This window comes from Onychostruthus taczanowskii, unplaced genomic scaffold (genome assembly GCF_017590055.1).
Source record: "Onychostruthus taczanowskii isolate IOZ18803 unplaced genomic scaffold, ASM1759005v1 scaffold130, whole genome shotgun sequence".
NCBI lineage: Eukaryota > Metazoa > Chordata > Aves > Passeriformes > Passeridae > Onychostruthus > Onychostruthus taczanowskii.
Window position 1 is genome coordinate 312566 of NW_024498463.1, and position 18791 is coordinate 331356.

An 18791-nucleotide genomic window follows, 5' to 3' on the forward strand; every position below is an offset into this window, starting at 1 on the left:
TTTTCATAAACATGCAACAATACAAATCAATCTTAAAGTAGAAGAAAACCAGCCTAAAACACAGTGTAAGCTTAAGAATAGGCATTCCTACTCTCTTGTATATAGTGGTTTCTCCTGAGATTGTTTGGATATGAATCAAAGAAAATTTATCAAGACTCTTTTCACATAACTCCATAACCCTGTAATTGCAGCTCTTCTCTCTGAGCCCCATCCCATCTAGTTTTCCATGTGATCTATGGCTGCATCTCTGCCTCTGCCCATCCCTCTGGCATCAGCCCTGCTATGCTAACTTGCCTTTCCGTTTCAAAGATTATTTGCTCTGAGATGAAACGTGGTGTGACCTTTTAGTACATCAAAAGGTGGGCAAGGAAAGAAAGACAAAATGCTCCCAAGTGTCCATCTAGGGAAAATGTCTCTGAAATGAAACATGACTGTGCGCTTTCTCCAAAAATGAAGGAGAGACAGTGACACCTGTAGTGCAGAGGTGCATAAATGAGTTTCGTTAGGTCCTGGTGGTGGTCTGTTTGGCAATCATGGATTTCACAGAGGATTTAGCAGTGCTGTTTCTCTGCTGGGCTGTGAAGGGTTTGCTGGGCAGTGGTGCTGCTGCAGAGAGGTGATGGCTAAACTGACAATGGGCTGCTGGAACCTTGTACTCGGGAGAAGTTTGTTTTTTTCCCTTGTGGAGGAAAGGAGCATAAGAATGCAAGGATATGATTCTGATGTTCTTACATGACAGAATAGGTGTTTGTAATGACCACATTAACAGTGCAGGGTAGTGAGAAGGTTGGCAGCTTCTTCAGACCCTCAGATGAACTGCAAGATCCCAGAATGGTCTGGGTTGGTAGGGGCCTTCAAGATCCTCCATTTCTGCCCCCCTGCCACAGGCAGGGACACCTTCCACTAGACCAGGCTGCTGCAAACCCCATCCAATTCTTAGGCCTACATATTTTCCTAATTGTGTGTCATCATTTATCTGGCTCTTCTCTTGGTGTTTCAGCAATGAAAGAATACACAGAGTCAATTTAACTATGCAATAATATTATGAACTACAAATTTAAAACCTAACATGGCTTATTTATGATGTAAAAGTAAATAAGATATTTCAGAATGCTTTCCTAAGCTCTTTAGTCACTGATTTGAACTTTCTTTTCTTCTTTCCCTCACCAGGAATCTTTAATGACTGGAAAACTCAATGGATCATGTTTTTCTCATCTAAGCTATTTTTACATTGACTGTGCTGTAAACACATGGAGGAGCTGTAAGTAAATGTTCTGTACTGCGTGATGAATTGGATTGCTACAGTCTGGAGGAAAGCAAAATAATAATTTCATTTCTGCAGTGATTTGCGTAGCGTGTGGTACGATGCCAGAAAGACTAACGGAAATGCTTACGGATACATGGACTCCATTAATAATATTATGGATTACTGTCCTTCCTTCCATTTATATGGCTCCAATGAATCAATCTCAAGTACTACCAAGTGGATCCAGTACAGGACTAAAAAGGCTAAATGAAGAACAAAGAGTTTTGCACCGTTCCAAGAGAGGCTGGGTTTGGAATCAAATGTTTGTATTGGAAGAATTTTCTGGACCTGAACCAATCCTAGTTGGCCGGGTAAGGCAAGATTTGGGTTTTTTTCTCTGAATGTATAAATGTGTGACATGAGAAGGTCCTCAGTCATTCAGGCTCTTCTAAGGAATTTCAGACTGAGGTGCTTTGTGATTCCAAAATAGTTCTCTAATATCCACAGATTTGTGCTTTAAATGTTCCTGACTGTAAGGACACGATTTCCTAGTTAGCTAACCTGCTATTGCCAACAAAAATATGCATATTCCATTTGTCAAAAACCCCACAAGCATGTTCACATCCTTTCTTTTGTATCATTAGTCACCACTCCTCACCTCTGTCAGCTGAAGACTTTTTACCCAAGCAGCTCTTTGCAATATGTTCCTGTGCATTCCTAAAGGTTGTTACACCTATAGGTCATGTTCTATCTCCAGTCTGATGAATCAAGTTGTTTATGCTCTGAGGATTTTTAAAAAAACAGGAACCAAAAAGGAAAGTGTGGACTGTACAGCAAATTATGAGGTCCTAGTTTATATGGAGGTCTATGCACACATATGAAATAACATTATTGTCATGGATTTTTTAATTTAATGTCAGTGTTAGGAAGATAACACAGGGCAAATCATCATATTTTTCAGTGTCACAGCTTTGCTGCTGCCCTAAAGCTTTGCTTGTTGCCATGCATTAGATTATTCTGTAGCCTGCAAAACTCAGGGTGTTACCTCCAGCCAGTGAATCAGCCTTGCACTTGTATGAGCCATCTGTATCCATCAGGGATGAATTATCCTCAGAATTATTCTTAGAAAAGAATGATCTGTTCATAAATGCATGTTTGGCAGTGAGCAGGTATAAATACCTTAATTGTTTATCACTAAAGTTCAATTCCCTCTGAACAACCAAGTGCATTATTGTCTTGCTAGCTGGCTACTGAGGTTGAGTAAAAAAAAAAATCTAGACAAAATGATGGATAACAGTTAATTTCATGGTAATCTTGGAATTTCTATGGATAAATGAATAGCATATAGTATAATATAGGGACTGTCAATAGCTCTATTCTATTATTGAAGAGAACATAGATCAAGTGCATTCCCAAATCTTCCCTAGTGTAGCCACTTTCCAGGTGAGACAGGGTCAGAAGGTGTAATGAGCTTTCTATCCAGTGACTTTTGGTTCTGTGTCAATTTACATTTATATCAGCTATTTGGTATCTGTTCTCATTTGTTTTTCTGGGCTTAGTAACGTATCTCAATTTCACAGAGACAGCAATATGCATATTTCACATCTTAAAATGTTTTATTCAGCCCATTCTTTCTGGAATATTTTAGTCGAGCTTTTAAAATTATTTTAAGTAGCTGGGGAGAATCCTGGATTTGTACTTTGTGGTATTTTGATTTTCAGGGTATATCCAGGTCTAAATATTTCTACTGTTTTAAGGGTTTTTTAGGTGGTTATAATATCCTGAATTGTTTGAGTCATTGGTGAATAGAAGTGGGTAGGTTAAACTAAGCCAAACCAAGGAAGACATTATCCCATCTTCTGCTGGCATTTTAAATAGAATTAGCTAAAATGCTGTGACACTCTATTTGTTGAGACTGCTGCATAATTAAAACACTGCATGTTATAGACGGAAATGAGCAAGAAGCGAAGTTTGTTCCCATAGGGAGGAATTTTTGGTTTATTCATTAGAACGGCACAGAATATTTTTGGAATTCTTCTCTCTATTTTTTCTCCCTCTCCAGAAAAATCATCCATATTTTTGACTTATTTTTCTTTCCTAAGGCTTGTGAGTATTGAGAGTACTTTCAGGCTGGTGTGCAGCCAGTGGGAGCAGAGGTACACCACAGCTTTCAGAGCTGCTCTTAATCCTTCCTGACTGGAAAGCAGAGACTCCCTCAATTATACTTCTTGGCAATCCTTCCCAAAACTTAAGGGTGTACAGAATGTCACAAGCAAAATGCTTTCCTTTTCCGTGAAGTTGGGCTGTGGTTTGTCTTCTGTCACCCTCATTAGTTTCTTATGCACTGCAATTTAAAAATAACCTCCTTTTCAGAACTCGCAGTAGACTTGCACTTACCTGGTTCCTCCTCCTGCCTTTTCCATTTGCACTTTTCCTGAAGCCTTCTGAATTTTTCCTCTGCCAAAGGATTTGCACACCTGGGGTATCTCCTTTGTTCCAGGACTTTATTAACTATTTTTTTCTGCCCTATCACTTACCTTGATTTTCTTTTATTTTATTTTTTTTTTTTTTGCCAGACTTTGAATGAAGGACACTCAGTAAAAAAAGGATATAGTGAGTGCAGAGAGGCTTAACATTGTGGGGAGAATGATATCAAATGTCTGACCCATTTTTGCTGCATTTTCTGGATATAAATGTGCTTTTGTCCTGTTACAGAGTCAGTATTGATTGCTATGTGCTTTTTACATGTTGAAAGTTCTAGTATAATCTTCAAATATATCTCTTTATTTGGTGGTTAATTGCTTCAAAGAAAACATTCTAGAAGCAAATGTAATTATGTAGATCTTGGTTGCAATTTTTGTCTCTACACTGTTGTAGAGTGTACCTGGTGCTTTTCATGTATGTTTTGTACAAATATTTAATTAGGTGCTTTTTAAGAATAAATACAAAAATAAGTTTTGCACAAACAGAAACAAAACACACACAAGCGGAATTTGTTCTCAAATGTCCCATTAAAACCCCCTGAAAATTCAGCTCTTAAGAACTGCTCAGAATAGAACTGATACTTAAATAATGGTTTTCATGTTATTGGGTGGAAAGGCACTGAATAGAAGCATTTGGTCCTAATGGAATTGATGGAATACATCAGCAAAATAAAATTGAAAACTGAGATTAATTTTATAGGATACAAACAGAACACAAATCACTTTGCAAATAAAAGTCTGAGTGCAGAGATTGAGTGTTCCTCCTGTTGCTTAAAAGAGTCTCATACCAAAGTTTGTGAAGTGCAGGGAAATTTAGCAAGACAGGATTACAGAGGTCTGTAGTATCTTTTATTAAACTGCTCAGTTTTAGCAGGGGAAACAGCTTCCAGACATAAAGACTCTTCTCCAGAGTTTTAAGTGTTGCAATGCAACTGCACACACTTCAAAGGTGCGTGTTCATTGCTGTTCTGCATGGATATAGAGTAATAAATGCATTTCCAGTGTATTTGCTCTAATAAATGAAGTAAACTGGGGTGAGACTAATAGGAGGAGTTAATGTGAACACCTTTTAAAGTGTGGTGTCTTTCTTCAGTGACTCGAGTAAAGGTCCAGAGCAAATTTTTTGCTTTCATTCTTGAACCTCTTTGAATTAATTTGAGCTATATGCACTTTTAATGCCAATTTTTGTCATTATGTTTGGTAGGATCAAGCTCAAAATGAGAAACTCTACTCGAGCTCACACGTCTATAAAGAAGTGCTTTCTGAATTTATGAGATTTTGTATAAAAAGCCACAAATATTCTAGTTTTTAACTTACTTTTTTTTGGGCTTTATTAATATGGCATTTATTTTGCCACATGGTATTTTCATAGAATCACGGAATAGAATATCCTGTACTGGAAGGGATCCATCAGGATCACCCAGTCCAGCTCCTGTCCCTGCCTAGACCTCCAACAATCCCCCCTGGGTGTCCAAAACCCCCTGGAGCTCTGGTAGCCTCGGGGCCGTGCCCATTCCCTGGGGAGCCTGGGCAGTGCCAGCACCTCTGGAGAAAGAACCTTTCCCTGATTTTCAGCATAACCATCCCCTGGCACAGCTTCATGCTCTGTGTCCCTCCTTTGGACAGTCTCTTTATGATCTATATCATTCTTATTAAATTCTATATCTTCTGATTCCTTCTATATCATTCTGATTTATATAATTCTTATTAAGTCTCCTGTTATTTTGATCTGCACCTGTAGAAATGCATATGTGCATTTTGAGAAACCCGCAAAGTTACCTTTTTTGTGTTCATGCAACACACGTCAAATGAGTTAGGGTTTATTCCCAGCAATGGATCACCGAGTGACAGATTTGCAAATACCCTTTTGTACTTAATTTCTTTTTCCCCCCCTTCACCCACAGAAGCAGGTACATTACAAAGCTTCTGTGTCTCCTTTAGAAGCCTCCCCACCCTGCACAGTGCTGTCAGCAGCTTGCAGCCTCCCTGTGGCTGACAACCTCATTCAAGTGTAGAGTGATATGTCTTGTGACACTGCATGCTGTCCCTGTGGACTTGATTAGTTAGGTAGAACTTCCACTTGCTATACACTGCTGCATCTTCTCCATCTCCTCTGCATGCTCTTACAGCACCACGGCAGATGTGCTGTGAAATCTGGGCTCTAGCAAATGCCACTGTTCTTTCACAGGAGACAGCCTCTGAATCCACAATGACATAGGTAATAAAGTGAAAAAGCATTAGGAAGCTGCATTTGGGGTTCTGCAGCTCCTGGTTTATGGAACATGTCTTGTTCGTGATGCTTTAAACGGGTTAGGACCTGGTTTAATAGATGTTTTTAAGCAAAAATATGGGATAGTTAATGTAATAGCAGTTGTTTTTAATTAGAATTATACAATCTCCTCAGTCAGAAGGGATGCACCAGGATCATCCAGTCCCGCTCCTGTCCTTGCTCAGACCTCCCAGCAATCCCCACTGTGCATCCCTGCCAGCACTGTCCAAATGTTCCTGGAGCTCTGGCAGCCTCGGGGCTGTGCCCATTCCCTGGGAGCCTGGGCAGTGCCAGCACCTTTCCTGTGTCATGTCTCCAGCTCCTTGTTCCAGCCTGTCTGTACACCCAGGGTGCTCCATCCTTGGTGCAGGATCTGGCACTTGTTTGTCTTTGTTAAACCTCACAAAGCACAAAAGAGGCAATGAAGGCCACAAAAGTTGTTTCTTTATGTTTTCTGTCTTACTAATAAATGAATCCAAATTTACGTCCAGACACAGAAATCCAACAGCAGTCACTCAGGTTGATGCTGTCCGTGTCACACCCCTCCACTGGCAATACTTCCCAAGTTGTCCCAGAACCTCCCCCAGACTTATTTGATTTCCCTGTTTTCCGTCCCAAAGAAATAGATTGCCTGTTTTGTCTGTGAGGAGAGATTTGGGAAGTGAGTGTGGCAGGGAAGAACGGCCCCTGTGGCACACCCATGCCTGCTCCAGGGCTCTGGATAAGGTGCTCTGAAAACCTTGGATGGGAGGAAACCAGTGAGAGAGACTCTTGGTGAGGCTCAGAAAGCATGGCCAGGTTGTGGTGAGCTCAGGGAGGTTTTCCATCCATGACTGCTTCTGAATTCCCTGGTTTGTGTCTTTTCACTCAGTTCAATGCAGATTTTCTTGTATGGTTTGTGGGATGAGGGAGCTGGGTCACTTTTGCTGTTTGGAGCAACAGGGATTTTTCCCTTATGTTTGGGACTTGGGTTCAGGGCTGTAGAGGAGAAACAATTTTCCTGTAGGAGGAGCAGTGGAGAGGCATCCTGTTTTCACATCAAGTGCTTCAGGCTGAGCTACTGTAGAACCTGGAAATGCAGAGAGCACTTATAAATAGCTTGGAGCTGTATGTTCTACATTTTCCATTCTCTGTGCAATCCTTGATTTCTTTGCTAACATGCATTTTCTGTCTCCACCAGGAAATGGTAAAACGTTGCTTGTTTAAAATCATGACTAGTTCTGTTGAAGCACAAGTGGTGCAAACAGGCAAAATAAACAAGGTTTTAATTAAAGAAATTCCTTCCTCACATTTGGCTTTTCATTCCTGCCCTGAGCTTGTGATTATGATGGCTGCCTGAAAATACTGTTGTACTCAGGTGATGCAAACCAGAAATGTGTATAACTAAGGGTAGCAGTATTTTGAGGGGTTAATTACACGCTATTTCCCTGAGTGAAAAAAATCCTTGGGACATGTAGGAGTAGCAAAGTCCTAGCATAAGTTTCATAGGATATAGCATAATCCTACATTAATTGCTTTAATTACATTATAGCACAATCCTACATTGGTAAAGTTTTCACAGCAATCACAACATCATATTAAATAGATTCTACTCTTTTTTTTTTTTTCTAATACACACTTGTATGTTTTTCTGATTTAAATGCATGCCATAAAATATTTAGTATCTGAAATGTTGCAAAGTCAACATTGCTTTCTGAGCCTTAGATTTTTGTTGTTATTTTGCAACCATAATTACACACTAAGTTTTCTGCTTAAGTTTAATAAATTCCCAGAAGCTGAAATGTATCAATTATTTTGTTACTGTATTCTTTATGAAAAATATGAATTCCCCCTGCCTTTTGTGTTTTTGAAAGGGAAGAGGTGACTGTGTACTGCACGGAATGCTCCAGTTTGCATAGTCTCAATCAGCTTAGTAAGCAGGAGTATAACTAGCTGAGAAAAACCTCTGTAATTAAATGTTACTGCAAAGAAAATAAACATAGCAGACAACATTTTATAGACGTCTGATAAAAGTATTGTTTTTTTAAAAAAAAGTATTCCTGAGCCTGCACAAATTTCATTTGTTTCTTTTTTAGCTGAGAACAAGTTCCAAGAAGAAATTTCAATATAAAGCACAAATTTAAGCAAGAACAGTTTGACTGACCCGTGTCTACATTTTCTACTACAGTGTAAAAAGTATTTTACTGATTTCTCTAAGATTTAAGAAACAAGGCATATCTCCAGACACTGAAAATCTCATTTCTGTATATTTCTGGGAGTATTACTGCATACAGTTGAACACTTTCATGCTCCTTCATCTCCAGCCTGGGGCGTGATATAACCACAGTTTAAGCAGAGAAACAAGTTAAACCCCTTGAACATCAGCTATAGAACAGGACTGGTAATAACTTCAAAGAGGCGTTTTATCAGTTACTTATGAATCCAGCATCTTAAAGGGTCAAGCTGCAAAACACCAGGCACCTCCTCAGCTGCCTGTGTTTTCCTTCATGGAGTAGGAAAATGTCTATGGTGTGAAGAATAACTTAAAGTTGGGCAGGGGTTTTGCTGGTTTTGTTTGGTTGGTTGGTTTGTCTTTTGTTCTGTTTGGGATTGGTGGTTATTTTAAATTTCCTTTTTTTAAATAAAAAGGGATGGTATAAGCTATTTTAACATTATTCACTTAAACTTCTTGGTCATATTTTTCTAGAGCCACAAAAATCCCTGTTATTCTGAAAAAAGAGTGGCTAATATTGAACATTTTGTTTGTTTGTTTATAAAGAATTAGAAGCTTGGGTGCTTTTCAATATATCGATCTGAAAACTTTATCTTCCTCTCAGTGAAACGTTGTCCAAGCATGCATGCAAAATGGTGAAGTGACACTATGAAAAATTGAGTTGAGCTTTCCCCATGATATTCTGGGATGCCCTATGATTGTTTAATCTTTCCAACATTGCTTCAGTAAATGGTTTTCAATTTCTACCTGTAGGGCCCACCCCTCGTGCTGTCAGGATGCTTCAGTTCCAGTTGTCAATTTAACCACCAATTAGTGCCAATTGTGAGGGGAGTTTTTTGCTAAAAGTTTGTCCTTGCTGAACTTGACAAGCATATTTCCCATCCATCCATGAGCTCTCAGGTAGTTGTGATTTCCCAAAAGTGCCAGGATGTGTCTTTCAACCCATGAAGTGAAAGGGAAGTTTTATTCTTCTCGGGTCCAGACAGGATATTCCTCAATGTGCCATGGTTTTGTGTGACAAAAACCTTAATTTTGTATTAAAATGAGAAATGCTTTGGGACCAATTCCTTTGGTGACTGTAGGCTTCCAGAAGGAGCTGAGGAGCTCTGGTGGGTGATACCTCATGAAATGAGCTACAACTGAGAAAGGCTTTGTAGCTGCTGGACAGCACTGTATTTTTAGGATGTAATAAATATACAATCACAGGAATCACAAGAAAAATAAGTTTTCAAGTGAAAATAATGAGAATGAGTTTGCATAAATTATATTTCTTGAAAGTTCTGTTTTAAAAGTTGTGTTTTCTTCCTATTCTGATAAACTCAAAGAAGAAAAAGGGAGTCATAGTGTGTGTGGTGCAACAGACCAAGGAATTCACAGCTGGAGGTCTTTTGTTTGGCTTTTGGTTTTGGTTGTGGGGTTTTTTTGACAAAGCCACGGATGTTGATGTTGGGCAATTTACGGTGTCAGTTTCATTACGGAAGTAATTTGCTGCAATAAATATTTTAGGCAGTGTTTAAAGGTAACTATTATTTGCAAGCAGTGTGTGAGGCATGTAGAATTGTAAAATAAATGCAGATAATTTTCCTAAAGATATTTAGGCAAATATTAATATGTTTGAATAGACTCTCGGTGATCCCCGAGGAACACCTGTAGTGATACAGAGTACTTCATAACTTTCCTTTTTCCTGAGGACTCCCTGTTAGTGTAAAAATTCCCCGCAAGGATTTCTTTTAAAGCCTTTATTTTGCAGCAGTCATGCCAGCAGCTAAGCAAAAGTAAGTGCAGCTCTCCCTGGAGACTGTCAATGGCATTCCTGAATTAACCGCAGGAATCATTAGGAGCCACAGAAGACATCTCTTTCCTTGCTTCGGGCTCTGAGCTCAGCAACTGCTTCCCACCCAGCCCCCGGTGAGCAGAGGCAAAGCTGAGCTTTGCTCCAGCCTGGGAATGTGCTGGAATGAAAGGCTGGCTCACAGAGCATCACTGGAGGTGAGCAGCAGCGCTGCAGGCACAGCCGGCAAAAGGGATTTCAGAGCGGTTCAGGGGGCCCCGGGCGTTTGCTGGTTCCTATCCAGAAGCCACATTAGCTAATTCTCCTTTCCCTGGCTCAGGGAACTGCGAGTGTGCAGTAGGGGTACTGCTGCCAGGGAGAAAAGGGGATTTTGGTATGGGCAGAACCAGTGGTGGGCACCCAGCTGTGCAGCACAGGGAGGACAGAGGAGCTGAACCAAACCACACCTCTCCCATCCCGATGTTTTCTAAGCTCATCGTGCCTCAAACATCGTCAGGATCTATTTAACATTTTATTTTGACGCGTTGTACACCCAACCCAAGCAGTCAGGATTTTAAAACGAATGGGCAAAACCACTGTATGATTTTTTCCAATTAGTTTGGAATAATTGGCAGCAGAATTAGTGCAGCATGAACCTGTGTAGTAAAGCATGATGCAAAAGGCTCAGAATCTCCTAGTGCTCACCTCAGAGAGCTTATTAAAAAATATGCTGTATTTTTGCCGAATAAAGTAGTAGTTAAAGAATATAGAATACAGAATAAAGTTCTAAATGGAATTTCTGACATACTTGCTATCTTGCTATTCCCTTTTCAGTCTTATTTCCTTTTTTTTTTCTTTAAATTTTAAATTGCCTGCTTTTCAGGCCACCTGTTCTTTAATTATTATTCATTCTAAAGCATTTCACACAGACCACTGGCACAGTGCAGTTCCTGGTGTTGTCCTGCCATGCTGACAAGAAAATACAACGTCCAGAGGCAAAGGGAAAATGCTTGTACTTCTTTCTTTGCATAAAGTCATCTAAAACAAGACTTAGTGCCAACACAGTATTTCCAGCTTGTTCATATATTTCTGCTAATTAATGGGTCTTGATTATGCTCTTGGCTATCCCACATGAACTGAGAACTTTAGTGCTCTAAATGTACAAGGACTTTTTATTGAGTTTTCATATGAACAAATGGAAGTTATTTTAATCATTTAAATCATATACCAGGATTTTACTTGGTCTGTAAGACCAAACTGATGTTTAAACTATGGGCCTTTTTGAAAGAAATCTCAATGTAAAATTGTTTCTTGGGCAAATTTTTAAAGTATTGTACATGTCCTCAAAGCACCCTCACCATGAGGACTGATGCACCAAGTAGCCAGAAATGTGAAAAATGTTAATGCTGCCATTTATATCAAGAAGCCTTGGCTAAAATTTTCATCCATTTTGTTGAGCAGGAGACAATTCCTTCCTTAAAGCTGTTGCTGTCTAATTGAAATATTTAATTTATTAATCACTGAAATGAGATATAATAGGAAATATGTGTATGTTGAATATACTGGCCCAGTGGAGTTATCATAGCTCAAAAATAAAGAAAGAAAATGGACAACACTAAATTGTCAGGGAACATTAGTTTTCTCTTTCTGTGTAGAAAGCAATGGCACTGATCATTCCATTAAATAATTATTTTGTAATTGATCTAAATTCTGCCCTTCCAAAAGACCACCTGCTTGTTCCTGCCTATCACTGATAAGACAAGGACTGCATGGAGCTGAGCAGTCTGTATGCAAAACCAAATATTTGGATTTTTAAGGGAATTTTTCAGTAAATGTTTCTATCTAAATGCATTCTGCACAAATCCTGTAGTAGACAATTCTCTGTGGGGGACAGACTGATGGATAGTAAAGCAAAACTTTGCTCTGTCAGGCTGGAGGTCATCCCTGAGAAAGGAGGTTCATTGCAGAATGGGGGATGAAATGCATGTGTTTTATACTCACAGAGTGAGAAAAGCCATAGCATGGCTGAGTATTTATCCCTCAGACATCTATTCAGAATACGGAATACTTCTGTAATTCTTGCTGAATAACTGGATAAGACAGGAGATACTTTTCCAACTCTAAACCAGGCTCTGTTTGCCACTTTCACTAGGCATCCAGTCCGTCCTAATATATTTATTGTAAAGTCAAAAATGCAGTTTATGCAGGGTCTGGTGGAGCCAGGGAGGTGAAACAAAGAGTACTGACTACACTGAGATGAAAACTGGTGTGTGTGTGATATGTGAACAGGTTGGTAGGTGTGTGAGGGGATATTGAAGGGATTTCTGTTAAGGGGGACCACAATAACCAGTAGGGCAGGGGTTTAATTAGGGAAACTGTTGCTCTTTCTGGCATGAAAGTGTAGGGGCACAAGAAAACCACAGCACTTGGGTGGCTTCCTTGTCAGGTAGAATGGCCACCCTGAGCTCAGCCCAAAGCTTCTCCTGTGCAGGTGAACAATCCCAGCTGTGCCAGCCTTTCCTGCCAGCAGAGCTGCTCCATCCGCTGCTCATCCTGGAGCCTCCTCTGGGCTCTCTGAGCAGCTCCAGGTCCCTCCTGCGCTGCCCAGGCTGGGGCAGCTCTGCAGCTGGGCTCTCACTGAGGGCCAGAGGGGCACAATGCCCTCCCCTGCTGCCCATGCTGGGCCCAGCCCAGGGCGAAGTTTCATAGAATGGTTTGGGTTGGAAGAAACCTTAAAAATCATCCAGTGCCACTCCCTGCCATGGCAGGGACACCTTGCACTGTCCCAGGCTGCTCCAGCCCCAGTGTCCAACCTGGCCTTGGGCACTGCCAGGGATCCAGGGGCAGCCACAGCTGCTCTGGGCACCCTGTGCCAGGGCCTGCCCACCCTGCCAGGGCATAATTTTTTTCCTAATATGCAATCTAAACCTAAATCCATCAGTTTGCAATCACTCCCCCTCGTCCTGTCTCTCCAGGATTCTGTAAATAGTCTCTCCCCATCCTTCTTGTGGGCTCCTTCAGGCACTGCAAGTCCACATAGATTGACCCCTGTAATGTTCATGATCTTTCCAATTCTTTTAGAAATGCTGCTGAACTTTTCTCTAGTGTCTGTGCCTTCATCCTCAATGCAGCAGGATTGGGAGCTGAAAGGGAAAGAGGAAAAATAAAAAGAGAATGCACTGAAGGTAATTTTGCACGTGGTACCACGTTCTGCTTTGCAATAAGAAAAGATTTGCAGCCACTCAGAAATCCTTTATTTTATAATCACCCCTATTGATCATACCTGTATTGAAATCCTGAATGTGGGAGCTCAAACATTCTTTACTGGGCTTCTTAGAAATAATTGGGTTATCATTTATTTCATCAGAGTATCAAAAGGGGTAATGAGACATCCTTTAATCTTTAAAAGTGTTTTGTCATTCTGTTCATTACCAACAGAGCACTGGTCTGGATCCTTTGGAAGTGCAGATTGCTCATTAGGAATGCGTGCAATGAAATCATTTAAGAGCGGGAACGTTCATCCTGTGTATTTCTAAATCTCCACTGTTTTCAATTGACTCTTCATATGAAACATTTCTAGTTAAGGATGTTTGGAGAGGTATAAAGTGTATTGTGTGCTAAATCAAAGCTGCTATGGTTTCACTTATAGGAATTAATGATGGGCCATGTAAGTAGAAAAGATATTGTTATGTATAAGCTGTCACAGCCAAACTGGGGAAAGGTTTGTCCTTGCTACTGTTCTGGCCTTTTATTACAAAGAGAAGGAAGAACAGTCAATAACCACTTATTAATGATTTTCTCTGTCCTTTATTGTAGCTTTAGGTACATTAGGCTCTCAGTAATTATCTCATTCATAATCCTCCATAACAAGTAATACTTTCTGTATCTTGTGAAGCATAATTGGAAAATATTTTCTTTGGATGTACACTATTTCTATCCTCTTTTTAATATAACTTTCCCCAAGAGTATCTTGCCAAGGAAAAATGAGCAAGCATAATTTTATACAGGTAATCAAATCTCTCAAATGTTGGCACATTTTCCTTTATCTCCATGGGACCAAAAGCTAACCTTCAAATAGACCTAGGCATTAAAGGGGAGAATTTCAGCACACAATTAGAACTCAAACAAGCTTGTACAAGGCAGCTTGAACAGAAGTGCTATTTTGAGTTATTAGTACTGCATTTCTACTACAGAATATTCCATTTGATTAATACAGAACTGCAAGGGAACATATATACACACACGCACTATATATTAATCTAAGTGCATGTGTTGTGTCTTTGTGTATATATAGATATGTCTAATACATTATTTAAACACTGGCTTATAGCAGGAGTTTACAGCCTTTGTAAATAGTTCTATTTTTGCCCACTTAGAACTCCAAACCACATCTTGATGCAGGTTTTATCTTACTGTGCTGAGCAAAATAAATGTGAGGGGGAGGGAAATAAAGAAAGAAATCAGCATGTCTTTAGATTCCTCTCAGTTGCAATACCCAGTAGAACAGTTAATTTATTCCAAACTTTCTGACATAAATCACGCTGAAGGGAAGACAAGGAAGCCCTATGGGACTGCAGATACAAAGCTCAGGACTGGTTTCAGGCTGAGCAGACACTTTAATCTGTGCTGGACCTACAATGAAACCTTTCAGCCTCCATTTTTGTTGTGGAATTGAACATTCTCATTTCTATTCTCATTTCAGTATCAAGGGCTCTGGTGAGTACAGAACCCAGGGAAAGATGATACTGAGAGAGCATTTGAGTCCCCAGCTGTAAATAATTCACCAGGACTCTGTAGTGTAGTGTATAACCCAGCAAGATAGCTGCCATGTTCACTGTGCTTAAGCAAAGGAGACTCTAGATGGCTCAGGGAAGATTTTTTTTTTCTATTCTAACTTAAAAGTTCTTCTTGACTTTAGTTGCATATTTAAATGCAGCAGTTGGTAATTCAGAATTTTATGGTGTGAATATGCTCATTCGTCAAGACCTGCTTTTGGATCATTTAAAATTCCATTTTCAGTTAGCTAGTTTATTCCATGGCTGCCCTATGTAAAGTCTGATGATTGAGGTCAGAATTTGTTTTTTTATGTGCTTTGGTCAAGATTTTTCTATTTTGCTTTGCCACGAATATATCCACTGAGTTTTTTCCAGTTATAACACTTGAATTCTAAGATAATATGCTTAGTGAATCTTTGTTAATTATAGCCTTAATTCACTGTGAAAACATTGCTAAAAATGGGATATTCAGTAATTGGCTTTTTAAATCTGGTGCAAGTATCATTTAAAAAACCCCCAAAAACCCCAAGAAAGAACAAAAGCCCTCAATACAGAAGTAATATTTTTTTGCCTGAGTCAAAACAGCAATGGAGATGAGGTGATTTGGTAATAGTTTGGATGGTCTGCGTGGTTTATTTGCTGATGGAACAAGCTCAGATCAGCTGTCTCTGTCTGGAATTTAGGTGAAGGTAGAAAGCACGTGTAACACAACTTTGGTTTTGAGTCTCTCCAGAGTCAGGCTCGTAGCTCAGGCCAGTATTTCTTCTCCAGAGGAGCAAGGACCTTATTCCAAGGGCTCCTGACAGTCTGAGGTGGCTCTGTTCGGAAAGTTCTAACCTTTGCACAGCAAAATTGAATGTCATGAGCACAACGAAGACCAGGGATAAAGAGAAAGGTGTAACTGAGGAGGGAATTGAGAAGGGTGGGAACTGCTGTTCAGCTTTCTGTCCTGGGGAGAGGAATTTAAATACCTGTCTAATTGTCAAAAACACCAATCTCTTGTTTTAAAATTTTAAAAGTTTAATAGTAATAAAATGGTTATAAAAATAGTACTACAAATTAAAGCAATAAGAATTTGAGCAATAAGAATTTGGAGAATCAGAGTTATAATAAATAAAATAAAAGCAGAGAATTACGAATGTTTGGATGCTTTCCTCTTGAAAGCATGGCTCGCTAATGAAGGATTAACCCTTAAAAGCAATAGCCTGTTGCATATTCATATGTCTCATACTTGATGCAAAAATTCTTTTTAAACAAAGGGTATTTTCTGGTTATTGTCGATTTCCCCTCGTCTTGTAAATCAGCCATCTCGGTCCCCACCAAGTCTGGTCCTCCCCAATAAGGAGGCAATAATTCTTCTCTGGGTGATTTTGGTGTCTTGTTGCTGTTATCTCTGTGCAAAGAATTTATTCAGCTACTTAGAAAAAGTATTTTACATTGCATAGTTTCTATTTTAATATTATGTTACAGCCTGAAGCTTTATTTAACACACTACTGAAAAGGAGTAATACAGTATAACTTTCTAACATAACACATATAATATTAATTTTAATATTTGTGACAAGCCAATCATATAATACGCATTTTTCACATGAATCATGTAGCTAAAACACGGGGTGAGGGCACTGTCAGCACGTTTCCTGTTTCTCTGAAGGCTGGCTGTGGAACTGTCCATCATGCTCTTTGTGAGAGAGTGTGGCTGGTTTTACACCCTAGTGATGTGGAAGGCTCACATTGGTGAAAACTGATGGCTGGCAGCTCTTTTCCAGCCTGAACAAAGGCATTTTGTTGGTTCAGAGCTAGAGAGAATTCAGGCAGAGTTGCTGAAGCTGCTGGTGGATTTCTAGGTCTTTGTGCCAATGTCCAGATTAGTGCTAGAGCTGACCTCACCTGCACCTGTGAGCTTAATGACCTGGGCGTTGCTTAGGAAATCAGATTTTGTCATCCCCTGATGGCACTTTTTTGTAGGTGAGATGACCTCTAAGATTGCTTATTTCCTCTCAATATTCCTTGAACTATATCTCAGACTATTTTATATATAGATGGTCTTAACATTAGTCAGTGTTTCCTGTGAAGCTTGCACAGGCTTTGAGCCTGTCTGCAAATCAGGCCTTGCAGATTACCTACAAAATGTGTATTTGCGCATCTTGTCAAGTCTTAGGGCTGATAATGTGTTCAGTTTTTAAAATAGAAATTTAAAATAATGAAAAGAGCCCCCTTAGAGTGCAGATAGTGCAAAGGCCACAGCAGGGAAGTCAGAGGGGTGCCACAAGTCAGAACATATGTGGTGACATCTCTCTAAAGAGCTGCTGGGTGAGCTTGTACAAGTTCTGCATTATTTGCTGAACTAGAAACGGTACCATGCACCTTTCCCAGCTGCGTTGTGCCTCCCTGCTACTGAAATGAGCTTCCACAAACTTCTCTTCAGTGCATTTGACATTTTTGTTGTGTTTTGTATCCTTTTGTCCTGTAAAACAGTGTCCTTTGCACATTCAATTCGTTGCTCAGGGTCAGCTTCAAAAGGTTCAAGAACTTAGTGGAGCACTTCTGTTGTAAGATGAGGAAACCTTTGCTCCTCATACTTATTTTTCTCCTTCTCTGCATTGCTTTATGCTGATAAGGAAACTGAAGTTTGAGAGAGATAAATTGTTTTTTTTTAAATCCTTTGCCATTTACTTTCAATATGTCCAAGTGCAGCACATCTGTGCTGACTCCCTGTTCAGTGTTATCATTAGGACAAGTTAAGAAGCAGGGAGAAAGGATTGTGGGAATAGCAAAAAGGAAGATTTCAAAGGAATTAATCTTTATTTTTACTTAAAAAAATAAAATGTCCATTGTTATTTAACATACTGGTGAGCCTCACAAATGGATGAGACTTTCTCTGTTGGAAATAGGAATTTCAGAAAATTAGTTTCTTTCTAAACTTAGGAGATTAATAAGCTGAATAGAGACTCTGTGCTGTTGTACTTGTTAGTTTGAGACATCCATTGTTCTTGGAATTCTCTTGGAGCTCAGTGAACATTTGCATTACAACAAACACACCTTTTATTACCAAGACTTTGACACAGCTGGGCAGGTCTGGAGCAGGGAACTTCCTTCTCTGTTCCTCTTAGTATTCATCTTAATTCATCACACTGGGTTCATGTGGCATAAAAATGGGATGCACTTCACTGAAAATATGTGAATTTATCCTCAGAAATATGCAGTTGTGTGTACCCTGAGATGAGAGAGTCACTTTTAGTATCTATATTGGCTTTTCAAGCGGCAATAAAGGAAACTCTGCAATAATAACTGAGCACTTGTGACTGGCAAACACACTCCTGCAGCTCAGAACTGGAATATGAATGGGCACCACAGGAGGTTTGCCCATTTCTGATGAAAACAGTTTTAACAGCATGAATTTATGAATCTACTCAGTGCAAATGAGAGTTTATTATGCTGAGAGTCCAAAAATGATGCTTCATTTATTAAATTAATACAAAAATGGTATTCAGATAGTGTTGGAGAGTTTTGTAGACCTTCCTGAATATGAGAGCTGAGGCTGAAACCATTGACTTGGGTTATGGGAGGTAATGGAAAACAGGACAAGCTGCCAAAAATTTCCTATTCTTTGCTTGATTGAAATGAATGTGTATTTGGAACAGCACCTGTCACAGTTTCCCAATCTGTGCACTAGAGAAAATGGTGCTTGCCCATTTTGAAATTTCTGGTTTGTTTTTTTTTTTTTTTTTTTTTTTAATGAAAGCTTTCTGTAATTTTTTTTGCTCTATAAAAAAGCTTTTGCCCTTTTCAGATTATTCCTCCACCACATGGGTCAGCTGCAGTTATTGCTGCAAGATTTGAAGCATTGACATCTATTGTGGTACAGTCTGAAGCAGCTGCAAATTTCCATGGGTATGGCAGAATTCATAACATAAAATTCAGGCAAATTTGATACCTAGTGCCACATAACTGTGAGTCTTTTTGCCAGATTTGGATATCTAGTCTGCCAGCTGCAATGTGCACTGCCCAGCTCATTCAAACCATATGCCTTGA

The 18791-nt window shown here is 39.6% G+C and overlaps 1 protein-coding gene across 2 annotated transcripts in view; it reads left to right on the forward strand.

Moving 5' to 3' along the window:
- Positions 1-18791, forward strand: part of CDH8 (cadherin 8) — a 153850-nt gene that overhangs the window by 14647 nt on the left and 120412 nt on the right. Inside the window, exon 2 of one of the 2 annotated variants that reach the window (XM_041396796.1) lies at positions 1171-1617. In XM_041396796.1, the coding sequence (XP_041252730.1) occupies positions 1366-1617 (252 nt within the window). In that variant the 5' untranslated portion in view covers positions 1171-1365. Of the gene's footprint in view, positions 1-1170; positions 1618-18791 lie in introns of those variants that run through there. The other variant, XM_041396797.1, reaches the window with a different exon arrangement.